General features: G+C 39.1%; 1 protein-coding gene across 2 annotated transcripts in view; it reads left to right on the forward strand.

Annotated features, from left to right (window-relative positions):
- DNAH6 (dynein axonemal heavy chain 6) overlaps window positions 1-19,595 on the forward strand; it is a 242,122-nt gene that overhangs the window by 199,331 nt on the left and 23,196 nt on the right. For both annotated transcript variants that reach the window (XM_042932835.1, XM_042932838.1), the window contains exons 63-69: window positions 553-719; window positions 5,860-6,050; window positions 8,052-8,212; window positions 11,993-12,081; window positions 12,816-12,962; window positions 14,413-14,551; window positions 19,424-19,543. In XM_042932835.1, coding sequence (XP_042788769.1) covers window positions 553-719; window positions 5,860-6,050; window positions 8,052-8,212; window positions 11,993-12,081; window positions 12,816-12,962; window positions 14,413-14,551; window positions 19,424-19,543 — 1,014 coding nt within the window. The remainder of the gene's footprint in view (window positions 1-552; window positions 720-5,859; window positions 6,051-8,051; window positions 8,213-11,992; window positions 12,082-12,815; window positions 12,963-14,412; window positions 14,552-19,423; window positions 19,544-19,595) is intronic.

Here is a 19,595-nt window from a genome sequence, read left to right on the forward strand (position 1 = left end):
TCAGAACTTCCAGTCTGCTTCATCTATCACAGACTTGATAATTATGTGTTATTTCCTACCACAATTATCTTTTTTCTGCTTTTTCCTTTACCTCCAGCAGTGATTACTTGATGTACTCTTTCACTATTATCTGACACATAGGTTCATTTTATTGTTTTTATTATATATTTTAATTAATATAACTTGACCTATTTGTTCCATTTAATTATATTTGCCTTGAATTCTAATTTATTCAATGTTACTCTTATCACTTCAATTTTCTTTTTTGCTCACATTTGATTAATGTTTCTCTACGCATCCTTTTATTTTTAACCTCTTTGTTTATTTTGTTTTAGCTTTGCTTTTTGTAAGTGATTTGCTATTGGATTTGTTTTCTGATCCAATTTTAAATTATTTTTAATTAGGTTGGTTGGGTAAGGGGAGATTAATATATTTTCATTTGTTGTAAAAACTGATAGTAAATGTAGACATTTTTAAGTTACCAAATACATTTATTTAATTTCAAAGTCAAACCAACTCTAATTAAAGCATCTTTTTAAATTGTGTTTCTAGGATCCTTTGAGACTTATATCAATCCATATGAATGGGAAGGCTATTCTAAAAGTAAGGAGGAAGAATTCATGACAGAAGAAAAAGAGACCAAAAACCGTAATTCCTGGCATCCAGTATTGAGTTCTTTCCAAAAGCTACTTCTCATTAAATGTTGCAAAGAAGAGAAGGTAGGGTGTTGCTTTTTTTTTTTAATTAGAGGTCTGTGTTACAGTTATTTCTACTAATGCTCATCGGCCAGTTATGATTCATAACTGACTAGATTTATTTATTTAGAGATTAACAATGGCCAAGTTTGGGAGGAGACTGCAAGAAATAGAGACTTTGTGTCATTAATAGACCATAATGTTTTATGCAGAAAATGAAAGAAAAGGCTAGAGAGCCATCCAGGAACCTAGTCATCCTTTCCTAGCATGCACCATTAGGGACTTGTGCCCTCCCGAGAGGACAGCGGTCACCACAGGGCAGTAGTGGAGAATTGATAGACCTTTCAGATCTTGGCGACAATGGGAAGAAGTCTTTTGAAGAGAACAAAACCACAGTCACCAAGACCAGTTTGAAGATTGTTGGACTGGTCTCTGTAAGAAGCTGTAGCAGCCAGAATTGGATAGAGATTGTAGATGCAGTGCCTGGGTGGCTCAATCAGTTAAGCGTCTGACTCTTGATTTTGGCTCAGGGCATGATCTCACGGTTCATGAGTTTGAGCCCTATGTTTGGCTCTGCACTTACAGTGTGAAGCCTGCTTGGGATTCCCTCTCTCCCTCTCTCTCTGGTCCTCCCCCTCCCCTTGCTCTCAAACATGCACTCTCTCAAAATAAATAAATAAAGTTTTTGTAAAAAAGGATAGAGGTGGGAGATTGAAGAGATAGAGGGGGATGTAGAGATGAGGCAACTGGTATGGCTTCCAGTTTCTGCTTGGGTGCCAGAGGGGATAATGTAACAACAACTGAGCAAATGTGAAAGGAGAAGTATGTTACAGAAAGCTGTCACTGAGTCTGCAGTATCTGCCAGCTATCAGAGTACGTAGCAGCCTGGAGACCAATTAATATGTAGGTAGGAAACTCAATAGAGAGAAGCATAGGCTAGAAATAGAGAGTTGCATATTATCAGCATCAAGCTGGGAAGTATATCAAATGGGAGTTGTTGGAATCAGATAGGAATAATGCATAATACAATAAAAGGGCAGGTGGGCAAAGGATGAAACCCTGAGGGGCACCAACTTTAAAGGGAAGAAAGAAAGGATGAGAAGGAATAGTCATAGGGGCAAGAAGAACACCAGGAGAAAAAAATGACATGGAAATTAAGGATGTATAGAGTTTCAATACAGCAAAAGTTATCAATAGAATAAATGAAGCATCGCAGACAGTTCCAGGACTCTTGCAACATGTCCCAGAAAAGTTCTCCAAATGTGATCAAAGCCACAAATGGTAACAGCCATACCAAATTCACAGAGGATCAATTGAAAATTCTTATTAATACATTGAACCAAAGACCTTCCTTATGTCATGCCATCAAATAAAACTTGCTTTACAAATCAACACAGAGGAGTCTGGAATTTGGATTAGGTTTCAGAAATGAAGAGCTAGATATGCACTCCAGAGAGGACAGGGACCTGAATCAGTCAAGACCACCAACAAAATTACCCTGAAGAGAATATCCAAGTATGGCAATATTATACCAGCTACACCTCCTCTCAATCAGATATAGTGACCAAGGCATTTGGGAGCAACCTTTACTCTGGTACTGATTCCAGAGAATGACTTACTAAGGAAATTTGGGTTCCAGAGTAAAGAATTCATGTTCCAAAGATCTGGATTACCTTGCCAGAGAAAAAGACAATCTGAGGAAGCCTTATAACAGGGACAAGACCAGAGACCAGATTTGTACAATGAGAGACTGCTATTCCCAGGTCTGTTCACAGGCAGAGCCGATTGGGTGTCCAATGTTTCTACATGGTAGAGTCAATTGCTCCTTTGGGAGAAAGAGGATGTTCCAATACAGTGGCTTGTGTGAGGTACTACAATCTTGCACAAAATTCAGTGTCCTTCAGAAATAGCATATTTGGACCTAGATGGAACTTCATTTCAAAAAACTCTAAGTAAACCAGGTGATTGAGTCATTAGAACTGCAACAGGAAGTAGAATGCCTATCGTTCCAACAATTCTTTCTCTGTCATCAATATTATCAATAGTTCTCAGGACAAGGTTGTTAGCAATTTGAACTAGAAAGAGTAAAAAGAAATTATCAGAGAGGAATAAAGACTGCCAGACAGAGAATAATTTGTGACCACACCAAGCTAAGAAAAGTCCTGTATACCAGTGTTCTCAAATTTTGGCATGTATCAGAATCATCTGAAGAAAAAAAGAATCATCTGGAGAGTTTGGGAAAGCACAGAGACCTGAGGGTACTTCCCAGAGTTTCTGATTCAGCATGTCTGACCAATGGGCTAAAACTCTGCATTTCTACCAACTTCTCAGATGATGCTGATGCTGATCCTGAAGCCATACTTTGTGAACCCCTGATTTAATGTAATTAAACATATATAAGAAGAAACCATTATTCTCAAAGCAGACGAATGAGGACATCAAGACATATGTCGTGACATGCAGCATTGTTAATTTCCAAGGCTAAATCTACTGAGAACCCCAACTTTGACAGTCCTGGTATTTCAATCCATCCTTCCTCTACCTCAGGAAGGTGGCAGGCTCTTTGAGAGCCAGGCTTTCTCTCTATTGAAAGCCACACTGTTGGGGCGCCTGGGTGGCTCAGTCGGTTGGGCGTCTGACTTCGGCTCAGGTCATGGTCTCGCAGTCTGTGGGTTTGAGCCCCGCGTCAGGCTCTGTGCTGACCGCTCGGAGCCTGGAGCCTGTTTCGGACTCTGTGTCTCCCTCTCTCTCTGACCCTCCCCCATTCATGCTCTGTCTCTCTCTGCCTCAAAAATAAATAAACATTAAAAAAAAAAAAGCCACACTGTAGACAAAGTCACCCAGGATGAAATCTTAGAGCAACAATTGCACAGCTCTTCCGATTTGAGAAACACCAGTTATATGAATGCAATTTTACCACTTAACTACATACTTTAAATGGTTAAGATGGTAAATTTTATGTTATATGCATTTTACCACAACTTTTTAAAAGAAGAACTTCAGCATGTTGGAGAAAATTGTGAGTACTTGTGTTCTAATATAATGCCCAGTTTGACAGCCACCCAGAATCTTTATCCTTCATCTAATATACTACAGCTGAAATGAGGTTTGGTCACTCAAGAGGGATGAACAGGGGTCATGATCCCCAAATGTTTAAGCTTCCTTTCTCATCACAGTGAAAGCAATGGGCAGGGAATTCTCAAACACAGAGTCTCTCAAGAATGAATCTGTGCACTATTCATCTAAATTCAGCAATTCTCTGTGGATTCTGATAGACAAGATGAACTTAAAAATACACAGAAGTTCTCAGCCAGAGACTATAAAGCCACAGGCCAGGAAAACAGTTCTAAGCAAGACATAATGGAGTCACATATGTCAGAATTGGGAAACTCAACTTAAAAAGCAAGTGAGAGGAGCTCCTAGAAAAGAACTTGGTGATAAAGAGGGAAGAGACTGATCCTGCAACCAAACATGGGATTTTCAGAGGATGGTCTTTAAGAAATGCCTAACTCTCTAGATCATAGGTATGAGAAATCTGAAGCATTTTCACATCAAATTCTTACCAGGATTGCCATAAAGATCTTGATGAGAATAAAACAGCATAAGTCCAGAAGGGTCACAGAAGTAGATGCATTCCAGCCTGTGTTATGGAAGGAACCTGAGGAGCAAGCAGGTCAGTGGGTCCTATCATCTCAGAACCTACTGGAGGATGGTGCAGGAAGTACATAGAGAAAGACCCCCAAATACCCAGAGTTAAGACCATGAAAAGACTTTCTTGGATGATAAGGACTCTGAAAGTAAGGATATTATAGATACAGAGGGCTCTGAAGCTGGAGCTGAGGAACTGATAAGAAATGCCCCAATATAGCCTCATGTAAGTGGGCAAGCATGTAAACATCTTTTCCCAGATTGGCCACAGAAGGGTACAATCAGGGTCATGGCCCTGACCCAGACTGAGATATCCCCTGTCCTGATAACAATAACAAAAAAACATGCAAGGATTGTTTGGACAGGGTGATGTGAATACCTAATGGAGGGTTAATTTTAAAGAAGGGCTGCTGCTTATAGTTGTGCCAGATGCGCACTGCACAAGCCTTAAGGGAGCCATTTGCCTTGTAGATATTATAGGTTAGGTTTGTATATTTATCATGACAGCCTTCTGGCACAAATACCTTAGGATCTCACACACAGGCTCCATACAGGCTAGAGACGGAGAAGGTCTGCAAGAGCAGGAGTAGGGTAAGCAGGCTAGGATAGGATCAGTGAAGGCAACACATTGGTGTAGGAAGTGGTGGGGCAAGGATATGATCATCCAAGCTGAGGCTAATTCCCAAGAAAGGTCAGAAGAGGCTGAAGACTAAAATGAGAATGGAAGATGGGGAGACAAGATATGCAGTCAATTCTGAGAAGCTGGCTTATGAAGGGAATCAAAGAGATGAAACCACTGAGAGGGATGTGGTGCCTGGGTGGCCCAGTCAGTCAAGCATCTGACTTCTGCTCAGGTCATGATCTCATAGGTCAAGAGTTCGAGCCCCACATCAGGCTCAGTAGATCCTAACTGTGCAATAATAAAATCTAGGAGAGAGGAGAGACCAATAGTGCAGAAAGAAACAGTGGAACGACAGGGGTGCCCGGGTGGCTCAGTGGGTTAAGCGTCGACTTCAGCTCAGGTCACTGTCTCGCAGTCTGTGGTTCAAGCCCCACGTGGGGCTCTGTGCTCTCAGAGCCTGGAGCTTTGGATTCTGTGTCTCCCTCTTTATCTGCCTCTCTCTCTCTTTCAAAAATAAACATTAAGAAATTTAAAAAAATGGTGGAGAGACTAAAAGTAAAGTCCATGAGAATGTGGAAGGAATGCACAAGGATGGGACAGAAAGAGGCAAGGATGGGGGAGCAGGCTTATAGATGGAGGGAATGACAAGGGACTTTTCCTCTCATCCAGTAGTCATCTTACTCAGGGAAGTCATGAGAACCATGGCTGTTGGCAGTTATGTGGTGCAGAAACCCGTTGTGCACAAACCCAGTAGGAAGAAATATACCTAATCAAGAGAGAATGAGTGTAGAACAGGGCACCACCCTCTGAGAAGTTGAAGGGGAGAAATGGGATGGAATTATGAAGGATCTTCAACATATTATTTTTTTTAATATTTTTCTTTTCAACTTTCAGATAGTTTTTGCTCTTACAGACTTTGTAATAGAAAGTCTTGGAAAACGCTTTATAGAGACACCCCCTGTGGACCTGCCCACTCTGTATCAAGACATGTCATATAACACTCCCCTGGTATTCATCTTAAGCACAGGCTCGGATCCTATGGGGGCATTCCAGAGGTTTGCCCGGGACAGCGGGTATTCAGAACGGTAAGGTCCACGTTGTGTCGTTTTTATAATTCATGTGAACAGCTCCTTGTTAAAATTTGCCCCTTTTTCTTTCCTCTGTGGAGTGTGAATTCCTACACTTAGGTATCCCTTACTAAATAATAAGATACATTAATATTTAGCTACGTATGTTGTTAAAATGGGGTCAAAAATAATAAAAGCAGATGTAAACTTCATTTGAATGAATGGAAGATTGTCCAAAATGTATAATAATCTAGTGGAATAGTGATTAAAACATATTTGTTATTTAAGACATTATTTTAATGTATCTGTAAAAGTTTACTCTATATGAAAAACAGATTGTATTAATGTATACTAAGAACAGGCACTCTCATTTATTGCTGGTGGGAATGCAAATGGTACAGGTGCTTTGGAAGACAACTTGGTGTTTTCTTACAAAATTAACATACTCTTACCATACAAATCTAGGAATCAACTCCGTGGTATTTAGTGAAAGGAGTTGAAAACTTTGTCATGTCCACACAAAAATCTACCCACAGATGTTTATAGCAGCTTTATTCATAATTCCCAAACTTGGAAGCAACCAAGATATCTTTCAATATGTGAATGGGTAAATATACGGTGGTACATCCATAAAATGGAATGTTATTCAACATTAAAAAGAAATGAGCTGTCAAGCCATGAAAAGACAATGCAGGAACCTTAAATGCACACTATTAAGTGAAAGAAGCCAATCTGGAATCTATAATTCCAACTATATGTCATTCTGGAAAAGGCAAAACTATGGAGACAGTAAAAATTTAACAAAGGGTTTACATCCAATATAAAGAACTCTTAGAAATCAATAAAAGGTAGGTAATCCATGGGGGGTGGGGTGGGGGAAGGGTGGGAGGGGAGAGAGGAGATATAAATCAGAAAATGGGAACAGCCAGAGGGTCAGTAAATAAACCTATGAAAAGGGGAAACAATTTAAAACTCAGTGAGACACCACTATATATATATATCCACCAGTTGTTAGCATGTACATGGAAAAATAAATACTCCTGGTAGAAGTGTGGAATGGTGGCATCACTTTGGAAAACAGTTTGAAATTATAATAAAGTTAACATACACATACTGTGTCAAACAGCAGTTCTATTCCTAGGAACATACATAACAAAATAGGGTGTGTATGTATACCAAAAGACACGCACAAGAATGTTTATTGCAACATTGTATGTAATAGCCAAGAACCAGAAATAACCCAAACATCCATCAAGAGCAGAATGGATGGATAAATTCTGGTATAATCACACCATAGAATATTATATAGCAGTGAAAATGAATGAACTATAATGACACACAATAATATGAATTAATCTAAAAAATAATGTTAATTGAAACAGACCAAATAAAAACTATATATATACTATATGATTCCAGTTATGTAAAGTTACTCTATGGTGTTAGAATTCAAAGTAGTTTTCACCTTTGAGAATGAGGAAGGATATTGATTAGGAGGGTGGTGGTAATGCTCTTTTTTTTTGTCCTGGTGGTGGTACAACTGTACATTCACTTTGGGAGAATTCATTAGGCCATACACTAATGATTACGTTCTTTTTCTGTATGGATGTGAGACTTCAAATTAAAAAAAAAAATTTTTTTTTAATTTAAAAAACTGATCTATAGTGTTGGAAATCAGGATAACATGTACCTTTGGGAAGGAGGAAGGGAAAATGATTGGAATGGAAAGGGGCATGAGACAGATGTCCCTGGGATGTTGGCAAACTTGTGTTCTCAACCACAGGTGTTCATCTGTGATCATTCATAGAGCTATTTATTGTTTTTTGGACTTTTCCATATGTGTTACAGTAGAAAAGTTTTTTAAAAACAAGAAAATAATAGAAAAATATTTGCACATCTACTAGAATGAGGATTTGAAATGTGTGCATATTTTAGGCAAGAATCTACTAAATTTACATTTCTTCATAATCTCATTACCTAAAAATAACATAAAACAGCATTTTTTGTTGTTGAATTCAGGGTGCAAGCAATTTCACTGGGGCAAGGACAAGGACCCATTGCTGAAAGAATGATCAAAGATGCAATGAAATCAGGAAACTGGGTGTTTTTGCAGAACTGCCATCTTGCTGTTTCTTGGATGTTGGCAATGGAAGAACTAATTAAAACCTTCACAGATCCAAGTATGTCGAACACATATCATTTGCATAATAATACTGTTTTTATGTAGTCATCTTTGTTGAATCCAATCTTACAAGAATTTTTTTATTGTAGGCATTGTGTTTCCCCATATTAAAGAGGATAAATTTGAAATCTAGAGAGGTTACTTAAATTACACAGTCCAGATATGAAAAAAGATCTTCAGACTCCAAGTTGGGGGCATGATCCACTGGACCACTTCTGTTTCATGTTACCTTCTATGGAGGCCGTTTGAGTTCAGAATAGATTACACAGAGGCATGATAAAAGAAATAGAAAAATGGACTTAGGACAAAGAAAGTAAATTAAATCTTTCACTAAAGAATGAGAGAAGTTAAGGAACAGATTCAAATTGCCACAACCCACTTAGAGTCGTGTTTTACCACTTATTATTCTCTGTAACTCCTATGCCTACTAACTTTCATGTGTGCCTCCTAGCCATGTTGTCAAAAACCAAACTCCACTTTTGGAGCCAAAATATAACGCAGAAGATAGAGTTTGGGATAAAGAGGAACTTTATTGTTCAGGTCATGATCTCACAGTCATGGGATCGAGCCCTAGGTCGGGCTCCATGCTGACAGTGCAGAGCCTGCTTGGGTTTCTCTGTCTCTATCCATCTCTCTCAAAATAAATAAATAAACTTTTTAAAAAATAATAAAAATAACTGAAACCTCAGGAACTGTATGATTGGTAATAAGCAGGATGAGCCCTACTTTACCACTCTGTCAGGAGGCCACCCTATCAACCTAGGATATCCAGAGCACTTTCTCTCTGGTCTTCCTTTGTGCCCAACCACAGAAGCTTTCTGGGAAGCTGTCTGGGAAGGTGAGAGCTATACGGCCAGTCTTATGAGTGACTTTACTTACTGCTGCCTATTAAGGTGAAAAGCTCTTCCTTTACAGAGTGGCCAGCCTACACAGGATACTACCACAAAGCCAAGACTTAGCATTAGCAGCCTTCCCCTAAGGACCCCTCACTTCCGGTTCCTGCTCCTTACCTCTGTAGCCTGCCTCCAGCAAGGATATAGAATCCTTCACATCCACCACCCAGAATATTCACTCTTTTCACCTTTTTGCAATACAAATAAAAGTGGTCTTTCCACTTAAGTAATTTCCATTTAAGTAATTAAAGAAAAATGACCAGAAGGAATTCACCACTGTTCAGGGGTTGCTGGTGATTAGGATTATAATTAAGAAGAAAATGCTAGGTTGTTGATGGGAATGCAAGCTGGGGCAGCCACTCTGGAAAACGGTGTGGAGGTTCCTCAAAAAACTAAAAATAGAACTACCCTATGACCCAGCAATTGCACTGCTAGGCATTTATCCAAGGGATTCAGGTATGCTGTTTCGAAGGGACACATGCACCCCCATATTTATAACAGCAATAGCAACAATAGTCAAAGTATGAAAAGAGCCCAAATGTCCATAGATGGATGAATGGATAAAGATGTGGTATATATACACAATGGAATATTACTTGGCAATCAAAAAGAATGAAATCTTGCCATTTGCAACTATGTGGATGGAACTGGAGGGTATTATGCTAAGTGAAATTAGTCAGAGAAAGGCAAAAATCATATGACTTCACTCATATGAGGACTTTAAGAGAAAAAACAGATGAACATAAGGGAAGGGAAACAAAAATAATATAAAAACAGGGAGGGAGACAAAACAGAAGAGACTCATAAATATGGAGAGCAAACTGAGGGTTACTGGAGGGGTTGTGGGAGGGGACATGGGCTAAATGGGTAATAGGTACTAAGGAATCTATTTCTGAAATCATTGTTGCACTATATGCTAACTAATTTGGATGCAAATTTTAAAAAAAATTTTTAAAAATTCAAATTGAATGTTGGAGACATTAAATAAAATTATAATTATAAAAAAAGAAAATTTTCTGCATTTCAGAGGGAAAGCCCTTAAAATCTCCAACAAGTGTTGAAAATTAATGTATCCTTAATTTCTTTACTCAAATGTGCCAGTGTCTAGATTGCCAAACTCTTATGTATTAAGAGCTTTCTATATGGCACAAAAACAGACACTCAAGTCAATGGAACAGAATAGAGAACCCAGAAACGGACCCACAAATGTATGGCCAAATAATCTTTGACAAAGCAGGAAAGAATATCCAATGGAATAAAGACAGTCTCTTCGGCAAGTGGTGCTGAGAAAACTGGACAGCGACATGCATAAAAATGAACCTGGACCATTTTCTTACACCACACACAAAAATAAACTCAAAATGGATCAAAGACCTAAATATAAGACAAGAAGCCATCAAAATTCTCGAGGAGAAAGCAGGCAACAACCTCTTTGACCTCAGCTGCAGCAATTTCTTGCTCAACACATCTCCAAAGGCAAGGAAATTAAAAGCAAAAATGAACCTGGACCACTTTCTTACACTATAATCAAAAATAAACTCAAAAAGAGTGAAAGACTTAAACATAAGACAGGAAGCCATCAAAATCCTCAAGGAGAAAGCAGGCAAAAGCCTCTTTGACCTTGGCCACAGCAACTTCTTACTCAACACATCTCTGGAGGCAAGATAAACAAAAGCAAAAATGAACTATTGGGACCTCATCAAAATAAAAAGCTTGTGCGCAGTGAAGGAAACAATCAGCAAAACTAAAAGGCAACCAACGGAATGGGAGAAGATATTTGCAAATGACATATCAGATAAAGGGTTAGTATCCAAAATCTATAAAGAACTTGTCAAACTCAACACCCAAAAAACAAATAATCCAGTGAAGAAATGGGCAAAAGACATGAATAGACACTTCTCCAGAGAAGACATCCAGATGGCCAACCGACACATGAAAAAATGCTCAACATCACTCATCATCAGGGAAATACCAATCAAAACCGCAATGAGATACCACCTCACACCTGTCAGAATGGCTAACATTAACAATTCAGGCAACAACAGATGTTGGCGAGGTTGCGGAGAAAGAGGATCTCCTTTGCATTGCTGGTAGGAATGCAAACTGGTGCAGCTACTCTGGAAAACATTATGGAGGTTCCCCCAAAAATTAAAAATAGAACTACCCTATGACCCAGCAATTGCACTACTAGGTATTTATCCAAGGGATACAGGTGTGCTGTTTCGAAGGGGCACATGTACCCCAATGTTTATAGCAGCAATAGCAACAATAGTCAAAGTATGGAAAGAGCCCAAATGTCCATCGATGGATGAATGGATAAAGAAAATGTGGTATATATATACAATGGAGTATTACTCGACAATCAAGAAGAATGAAATCTTGCCATTTGCAACTACATGGATGGAACAAGAGGGTATCATGCTAAGTGAAATTAGTCAGAGAAGGACAAATATATGACTTCACTCATATGAGGACTTTAAGATACAAAACAGGTGAACATAAGGGAAGGGAAGCAAAAATAATACAAAAACAGGGAGGGGGACAAACCAGAAGAGACTCTTAAATATAGAGAACAAACAGTGTTGCTGGAGGAGTTGTGGGGGGGGGATGGGCTAAACGGGTCAGGGGCATTAAGGAATCTACTCCTGAAATCACTGTTGCACTATATGCTAACTAACTTGAATGTAAATTTTAAAAAATAATAATAAATAATTTTTTTAAAAAGGTTCTATAAAGATTCCTCCCACCTACATTTTAGAACATTTTACAACATAAAATACTTAAACTAGTCTTTTTGCCATGATAAGTTATATAAAAGTTATATAAAAGTATTATTATAATTTAAGCACTTTCCTTTTTTGTTGTTTTATCTTTGTTTTAAACAGACATTATCATCAAGGACACTTTTCGACTTTTTTTAAGTTCCATGCCTAGTAGTACATTTCCTGTTACAGTTCTTCAAAATTCTGTCAAGGTAATGTATGCACATGGTTGGAACGGCACAAAATGGCCTCAGAGTGTTCCCAAGTGCGTCCAGGGAACCCAGTCCCCATGTGTAGGACCACGTCACAGTCCATGTGGCCAAGGTGGGGAGGAGCAAGTCAGTATCGCTGTACCTGATAGCATGCAGGGAAACGATTTCCCAAGACACTGCCACCCTTGTGTGCCCTAGTCTGTTGACCATTCAGCTCTATAAGAAAATGTCAAAGATTCAGAATGGTGAGAATGGGTCCCCTCCCAGAGTTAAGAGAATGTTTCAGCATTTGAGAGAAGGAAGGCCTATGGGTAGTATGGCTGCTGGATTTCAGTGCTGGAAATTTCCAACATATGGGAAGCCTCTGCATATGAATGATCGCTCAGGAACAAGAGATGCCTCTTCCTTCCCTGTCCCATGTCATCAAGGACTGCAGTATGTTGAGATGAGTGGAAAATCCAATGCAGAAGGCCTGAGCATACTTTCTGGCCCATATTTAGAAAAATGGACTCCAAATGAAAATAGTATGAGGTTCTGGTGGAGATGATTTACCCACTGTAGGTCTGAAGACCCCACCAGGCCCTACTTTCCAGAGACTGAGGCTGAGCAAGACACAGAGCAGGAATGCCAGGAATGCGCCTTGGGCATCAGTTATCTCCAACCTTCCATGGCTTCAGTCTATAAGTATTAATCTATAAAATCACCCTCTGTGCCACATATGTGTCCAAATTCAGGTAACCAATGAGCCTCCAAAAGGTTTACGTGCAAATATCAGACGAGCATTTACTGAAATGACACCTTCGTTTTTTGAAGAAAATATACTCGGAAGAAAATGGAGACAAATAATATTTGGCATTTGTTTCTTCCATGCAATTATTCAGGTACACTCAATTTTGCTTTTCAATAGAAACAAGAAAGTGCATTATGTTAATAAATAAATAAGTAAAAAGTAGGAATTACATGAAAGCTAACAGGTGACATTATGAAGTGCTGAGGCCCCGTTCCGTGTCTGAACCCAAGTTGTTTTCACTCAGTGGCGGATCTCTGTGCTCCCCTCCCCTCAGCCTCTCACAGCTGCACCTCCCAGCTCTACTCTGATCTAAGGGATGCCATCACCTGAGTAGATGCACAAGGTCAAACTCAAAAGCACAAAATTGGTCTCCTCAGCTATGCCTCACTCCCAAATCTGCTTCCCCTCCACACTCTCCTCCTGAAATCAGTGGTCCCATCTCTCAGTCGCCTACAATCAAAACTTCAGGATTTTTATTATTCCTTCTCTGCACACACATATCATGTCAGTCATTGTTTTTCTCACAGTGGTTTCACTCTCACCTATTCCTGTTTGAGTGGGCTGACCACCCTTACATCTTCCCTGTGATCAGAGCCCCAAGTCCCCTGAAAGATGACCTTTAACTCAGTACTGCTTTCTGCTTCCGTCTGCTCCTACTTCACTGCTGGGGTCTGGTGTCCATCCCGTGACCCTGCACTTAAATTCTGACTTTTCAACTACATATCTCTAAATGGTGTCTTGGTTAGATTGGCTGCCTGCGTTTCAACTGTGTATGGTCTACAGAGAAAGATTCTGTAAAGAAAAACCAAAGATTAAAGATGCAAGGTATGAGATAAATAAGTAAACAAGGTCCTAGAGGAGATCCGAGAGGCTGGGACTAGGGGCTCCAGGTGTGAGGTCCTTGTTGTACAAACAAAGACAGCTGAGATGGAGAGGTAGCTTAAGACTTAGGGAAATTTTGAGGTCAAGAAGAGGAAATATGAGACCTCTGGTATAATCAGCAGAGTTAGGAAACTAAGGTGGGATAGGGAGATAACGACCATGTGAAATCATGAAACAAGGATTATGATTCTGTGTACCAGTTAAAAAAAAAAAAAAAAGATGTCCCTGCAGAGAAGTCAGTATGTAATCAGCACATCGTGACATGACTAAAAGCCTAGGTGAGAGATTCCTTAAAACATCAGGGAGTCACTCTGTCTACCTGATGGATGATTAGTGTGTTTTTTTTCCCCTATTTTGATGGGGAAACATTTTATTTTACCATGAAGGACAAATGTCCTTTTGACAGGTGTATTACATTTCCAGTGATGTCAAATTTTCTTTTGGAAATTTTGGAGAGGAGCCAGGACTAGAGGGATAGATGCCCTCCATGTTTGGTGAAAGCCAAACTGAAAGCCTAGATGAAGTTGAACTGCATGATCTTAACTATTTTTACAGAATGAAAATGCCCAACTGCAATAGAAACCTTTTATTTCTCAATATTTTACACAAAATTAACTTTATCGAATTTTAGGTAAGACCATTTTCATTTTCCGTTCTAGGAGAGAAAAAAGTTTGGCCCTCTTGGTTGGAATATCTGCTATGAATTTAATGACAGTGACAGGGAATGTGCTTTGCTGAACCTCAACCTTTATTGTCAAGAAGGAAATATTCCCTGGGATGCATTGATTTACATTACTGGTCAGTATGCCCACATGGGCAGGGCAGGGCCCATATGAAGATGGTGTCCTTCCCCAGTGGGAGTCGATGATGGTAATGATGACTTGTGATAGTCCCTTTGTGAAGATAAGACCATGAAAAGAATATCAGGAAGATATTTACACATGAAAAATGGGCAGATGTTTTCCCAAATAATAATAGCAAAAACATACTCTCTTGATGCATGCCAAGTACTGTGTTAAGCACTTCCCAAGAATTAGTAGATTTAATCCTCACAACAACCCTATGAGGTGAGGACTGTTATATCCCTATTTTATACATGAGGAAATTGAGGCACACAGTTTATAAATGGTGGAGCCAAGATTGAAATCCAGGCAGTCTAGCCTCCAGAGTCTGTGCTCTTAATTTCAAAAAAATCTGAATACTGCTTGACCTGTTGATTCAGGTACACTTGTGAAAAAGGAAAATATATTTCAGGAATTACAATTTTTAGCAGATATTAATTGTGGCCACATGGAACCTTAGTGCCAAGCCTGAGCAATGAAGAAATGATTTGCCCTGGGGAGTGGGGGAAGAAGAGCACTCTGAAAAGGGGCAAAATGGGAATGGGTGGTCTTCACTGGTGAGTAAGGGAAATGGGGAAGGACAGAGAGGTATCAGGTGATCTAGAGCTGGGAAAGGCAAATAAACCTTGGAAATAGAGGGCAGTGAAACAATAGTGAAAATGAATGCGGACCCATCCTCAGAGTGGACCCAAAGGAGTGGTCTTGGAATTAGGAGGCTACTGTACACTCCTGCCTGCAGCATGCCAGCACTCCAGTGGGGCCAACACTGCTTACAAAATGGTGCTGGTTAGTTGACCTTTTGTTGATGGCCAGCTTACTTTCAACAAAGGCATTGGGGCAGCTCAATGCAGGAAAGATAATTTGTTCAATAAATGATGCTGGGACTGTTAGGTATCCATCAGCAAAAGGATGAATTTGGATCCTTATCTCATATGATACACAATAATTAACTCAAAATGATTGACGTAAGAGCTGAAACCAAAGAGCAAAGCAAATCTTTGTGACTTTAGGTTAGGCAATTACTTATTAGATATGACACAAAAAAATACAAGCAATAAAGAAAATAATAAGAATTTTAAAAAATCCTCTTCATCAATATTTAATACCTTTACACTTTCAACAAACACCGTCAAGAAAGTGAAAAGGCAAGGGGCATCTGGGTGGCTCAGTCAGTTAAGCATTCAACTTCAGCTCAGGTCGTGATCTCATGGCTCGTGAGTTCAAGCCCTGTGTTGGGCTCTGTGCTGACAGCTCAGAGCCTAGAGCCTGCTTCACATTCTCTCTCTCTGTCTGTCTCTCTCTCTCTCTCTCTCTCAAAAATGAAGAGACGTTAAAAACAAAGTTTAAAAAAAATGAAAAGGCAAGTCACATACTGAGGGAAACTATTTGCAAATCATGTCTGTTAAGGCACTTGTATACAAAGTATATAAAAGAACACTTACAACTCAACAGTGAAAAGAAAAATCATCCAATATAAAAATGGGAAAAAGACTTGAATACACATTTCACCAAAGAAGATTTCCAAATGCCCAATAAGCATGTGAAATGACAGACATTAAGGAAAAGAAAATTAAAGCCATAACGAGATACCACTTAACACCTACTAGGATGGCTATAATTTAAAAATGAAACAAACAAAACTAGCAAGCATTGGTGACGATGTGGAGAAATTGGAACCCTCATATGTTGCTGGTGGCAATATAAAATGGTGCCCCTGCTTTGGAAAATTTTTTAAATAGAATTACCATATGACCCAGAAATTCTACTCCTAGGTATATGAATGAAAAATGGCCCACACAAAAACTTGTACACAAATGTTTATAGCAGTATTGTTTCATAATAGCCAAAAAGTGGAAACAACTTGAACATCTGTCAACTGGTGAATGGATAAACAATGTGGCATGTCCATACAATGTAACAACCAGCCATAAAAAGGAATAAAGTACTGATACATACTGCAACACAGATAACCCTCAGACACTCTGATAAGTAAAAGAGGTCAGACACAAAAATACTGCATTGTATGATTCCATTTACATGAAATTTCCAGAAAAAACAAATCTATACAGACAGAAAGTAGTTGCATAGAACAGGGGTAAAAGTGGGGAGTGACTGAAAAGAGGCACAAGATTTCTTTTGGGGGATGAAACAGATGTTCCAAAATTAGATTGAGGTGACAGTTGCACACAACATTGCAGGTTTACTAAAAATTGCTGAATTATACATGTAAATTTTTATGTGGATTTTGTGATTTTTAAATTATAGCTCTTTATTAATTATAGCTTTTTTTTTTAAAAAAAACAGAGGCAAAAAGACAATGCTTTATTCATAGGCTGGTAATTTTGGCAGTCATTTATGCATTCATCCAGGAAATGCTACCTAGTATGACTATGAATAGATGCTAAAAATACAAAGATGACATAGACCCTGCCTGTCAAAAATCTAACTCATGACGTGGAGGGTGGAAATAACGATAAACCATATGTTAGGATAACTACGAAATCAGCAGAATGTATGTGTAGTGCTGTGGGAACTCAGAAGGAGCAACTAGTTAAGTACTACCTGGGGGAATCTGGAAAAGTTCCACCAGGGGGCGATGGTTGAGATAAGTGCTTAACAGTTAAACTGCACACTGGGCAAGAGGAAAGTGACATAAAAGCCCAACAAGTTGAGGTGTGGCCTGACTATAGAAACTGTGAGCAATTCAGTTGGGCTGGTGCATAGTATGAAGAGGGGATGTGCATGGAGGGGACCCGCTCTATCCTCAACAAAGCTACAGAACATAAGGTGGGGGCACATCCCAAAAGGCCTATGTGTGTCATTAATAAGCTTTGGTTCTACTTTGTAATCAATGGTGGTCAATCTTAGCCCTTTGGCTGTAAAGGGATGCAATAATTTATACAGCTATAATAAAAGTAAAATGAAGGACTGAACAAGAAGATACAGCAACACCAGTGCGGAGACTAAAACAGGAGAGAATAAACAGAAATGCTGAGGACACTTTAAATATGAGAAGGTATTTGGATGTATGGAGAGGACTTAAAATTTTAGAGTGTAAGGTATAGCAATGTCTAAGTCCAAGAGACAGATCTGAGCTCACAATGGGCAAGGGTAAAGCCAAACCTAAGGCCTATCCAGTTTGTATCAGGCCATCCCCCAGCCAGCCCATGGGGATAGGAGAGGAAGAAAAGATCCCACACTGGGATCTGCAATGAGACCCTCGGGAACTGTGATGTCAGGGCCAGGACAGGTAGTAGGCATCTATGGTGGACACATTCCCCCAGGTCCCTTTTCTGGGAAGACCAAACCCAGAAGACTCCTCCCTAAAAGTGAGCCTAAAAAGTGCGTCATCTACTGTGAATCAAAATAGTGGAGCTCCTTTTTTTTTACACAGTTTGATCCAAGAAAAGGATAAAACTCAATCTGGATGGAGAAGCACAAAGTCTCATGGTATGTATGGAAAATATTTCTGTGCTGCTTCTCAAGATGCAGATTTGTAGTTTGTGACTTAAAAAAAAATACTTTAGGGGAACTCTTTCCTCTCACCACTACTATAGAAGTCTTAGTTTTCCTGGCCATCCTCCTTTTCCAGACCCCACCATGCAATTGGAGAAACTTGAGCTTACATTCCCATCTAGCCCCAAGGGTCCAAGAGGAGCTTCAACTTAGGCCAAGCCTGGACAGACACACTACAAAGATGTAACCAAACTTCGTGTCCCAAGATTTCCTAGAAAGTGACTGAAGAATATACCCAGGACAATACAGCAGCATCACTTTCCTCCCTCTTAGAATTGCTAATACAGAGATTTAGCTACTTGACCATCAGCTGTAATACCTACTTCCTCCCCCCTCTCCCTGAGTGGCTGATCCACCAAGACAGACCGAAGTTGCTTCAATGGGAGAGGGAAGATAAGTGCCTCTATAAGACATTGCTGTCTTAGAAGAAATAAATCATTGAGATTCCAAAGACTGAAATAACTTCCTTTCAACCAACCATCTCAGCTTGAAAGATAATGAAAAAGATTTCTTCCTGACATAATGGAAGATATGGAGATGAGAAGAGATGAACACTTAGAGGATTCAGAAGCTGACAAAGTCAGCAAACTCCTTCCAGGAACACCACACACCACAGTGAATAATGCAGCAGTGGATCTGGAATTTTTCGAAGGAATTATATCAGCAACAGATATCATTCCGATGCATTCCTACTTATAATTTTGGGATGACAGTGGAGCATGCTGAAAGTAGCTTCTCTGTGAAAAGAAAGATGGTATACCAATAAGTTTTAATTCCCCATAACATCATTTCTGTGAGGCACACTGTCCTTTCACCTTGGATCTATCTTTCCTTCCTAGCTGATAAAGTATGTATACAGTTTGAATGCCTTGTTGTAAATGTTTTGGTTCCATTTATTGACTGGCCTTGAAAAGAAGCACTATTTCATGGAAAGTGTACATGTTTTAGAATACTATGATCCATGATTGGGTAAGACCCAAAATCAGTATTTTAGGGGGAAAAAAAAGGAAGAAGGAAGAAATATGTAAATAAAGCTCAGTGACTTTGGTTTTGGTTATTTAGGGAAAGCAAAATAATTAAGCTAGGGTACATATACTAGGTTTTTTTCTGCTTTTTAAAAATCGAATTTTATTCTCTTTTGGGGGAGTAGTGGAAGGAAACTCTGACATGCTTTTTTCACTTTCGGTTCCAAATATATATATATATATATATATATATATATATATATATATACACACACACACCTGTTAGAATTTGGGTATATGCATATCAATGAAAAATAATATGTTTTAAAATGCAACCTCCTTTTCAGGTGAAATTACATATGGTGGTAGAGTTACAGACACCTGGGATCAAAGATGCCTTCGGACTGTCTTAAAAAGGTTTTTTTCTCCTGAAACATTAGAAGAGGATTATAAATATTCTGAATCAGGTGAATGGCTTTTCAATATTATGGAAAGGACCTTTCTAAGAAGTCATCAACA

Source organism: Panthera leo, chromosome A3, assembly GCF_018350215.1.
Source record: "Panthera leo isolate Ple1 chromosome A3, P.leo_Ple1_pat1.1, whole genome shotgun sequence".
NCBI classification, from domain to species: Eukaryota; Metazoa; Chordata; class Mammalia; order Carnivora; family Felidae; genus Panthera; species Panthera leo.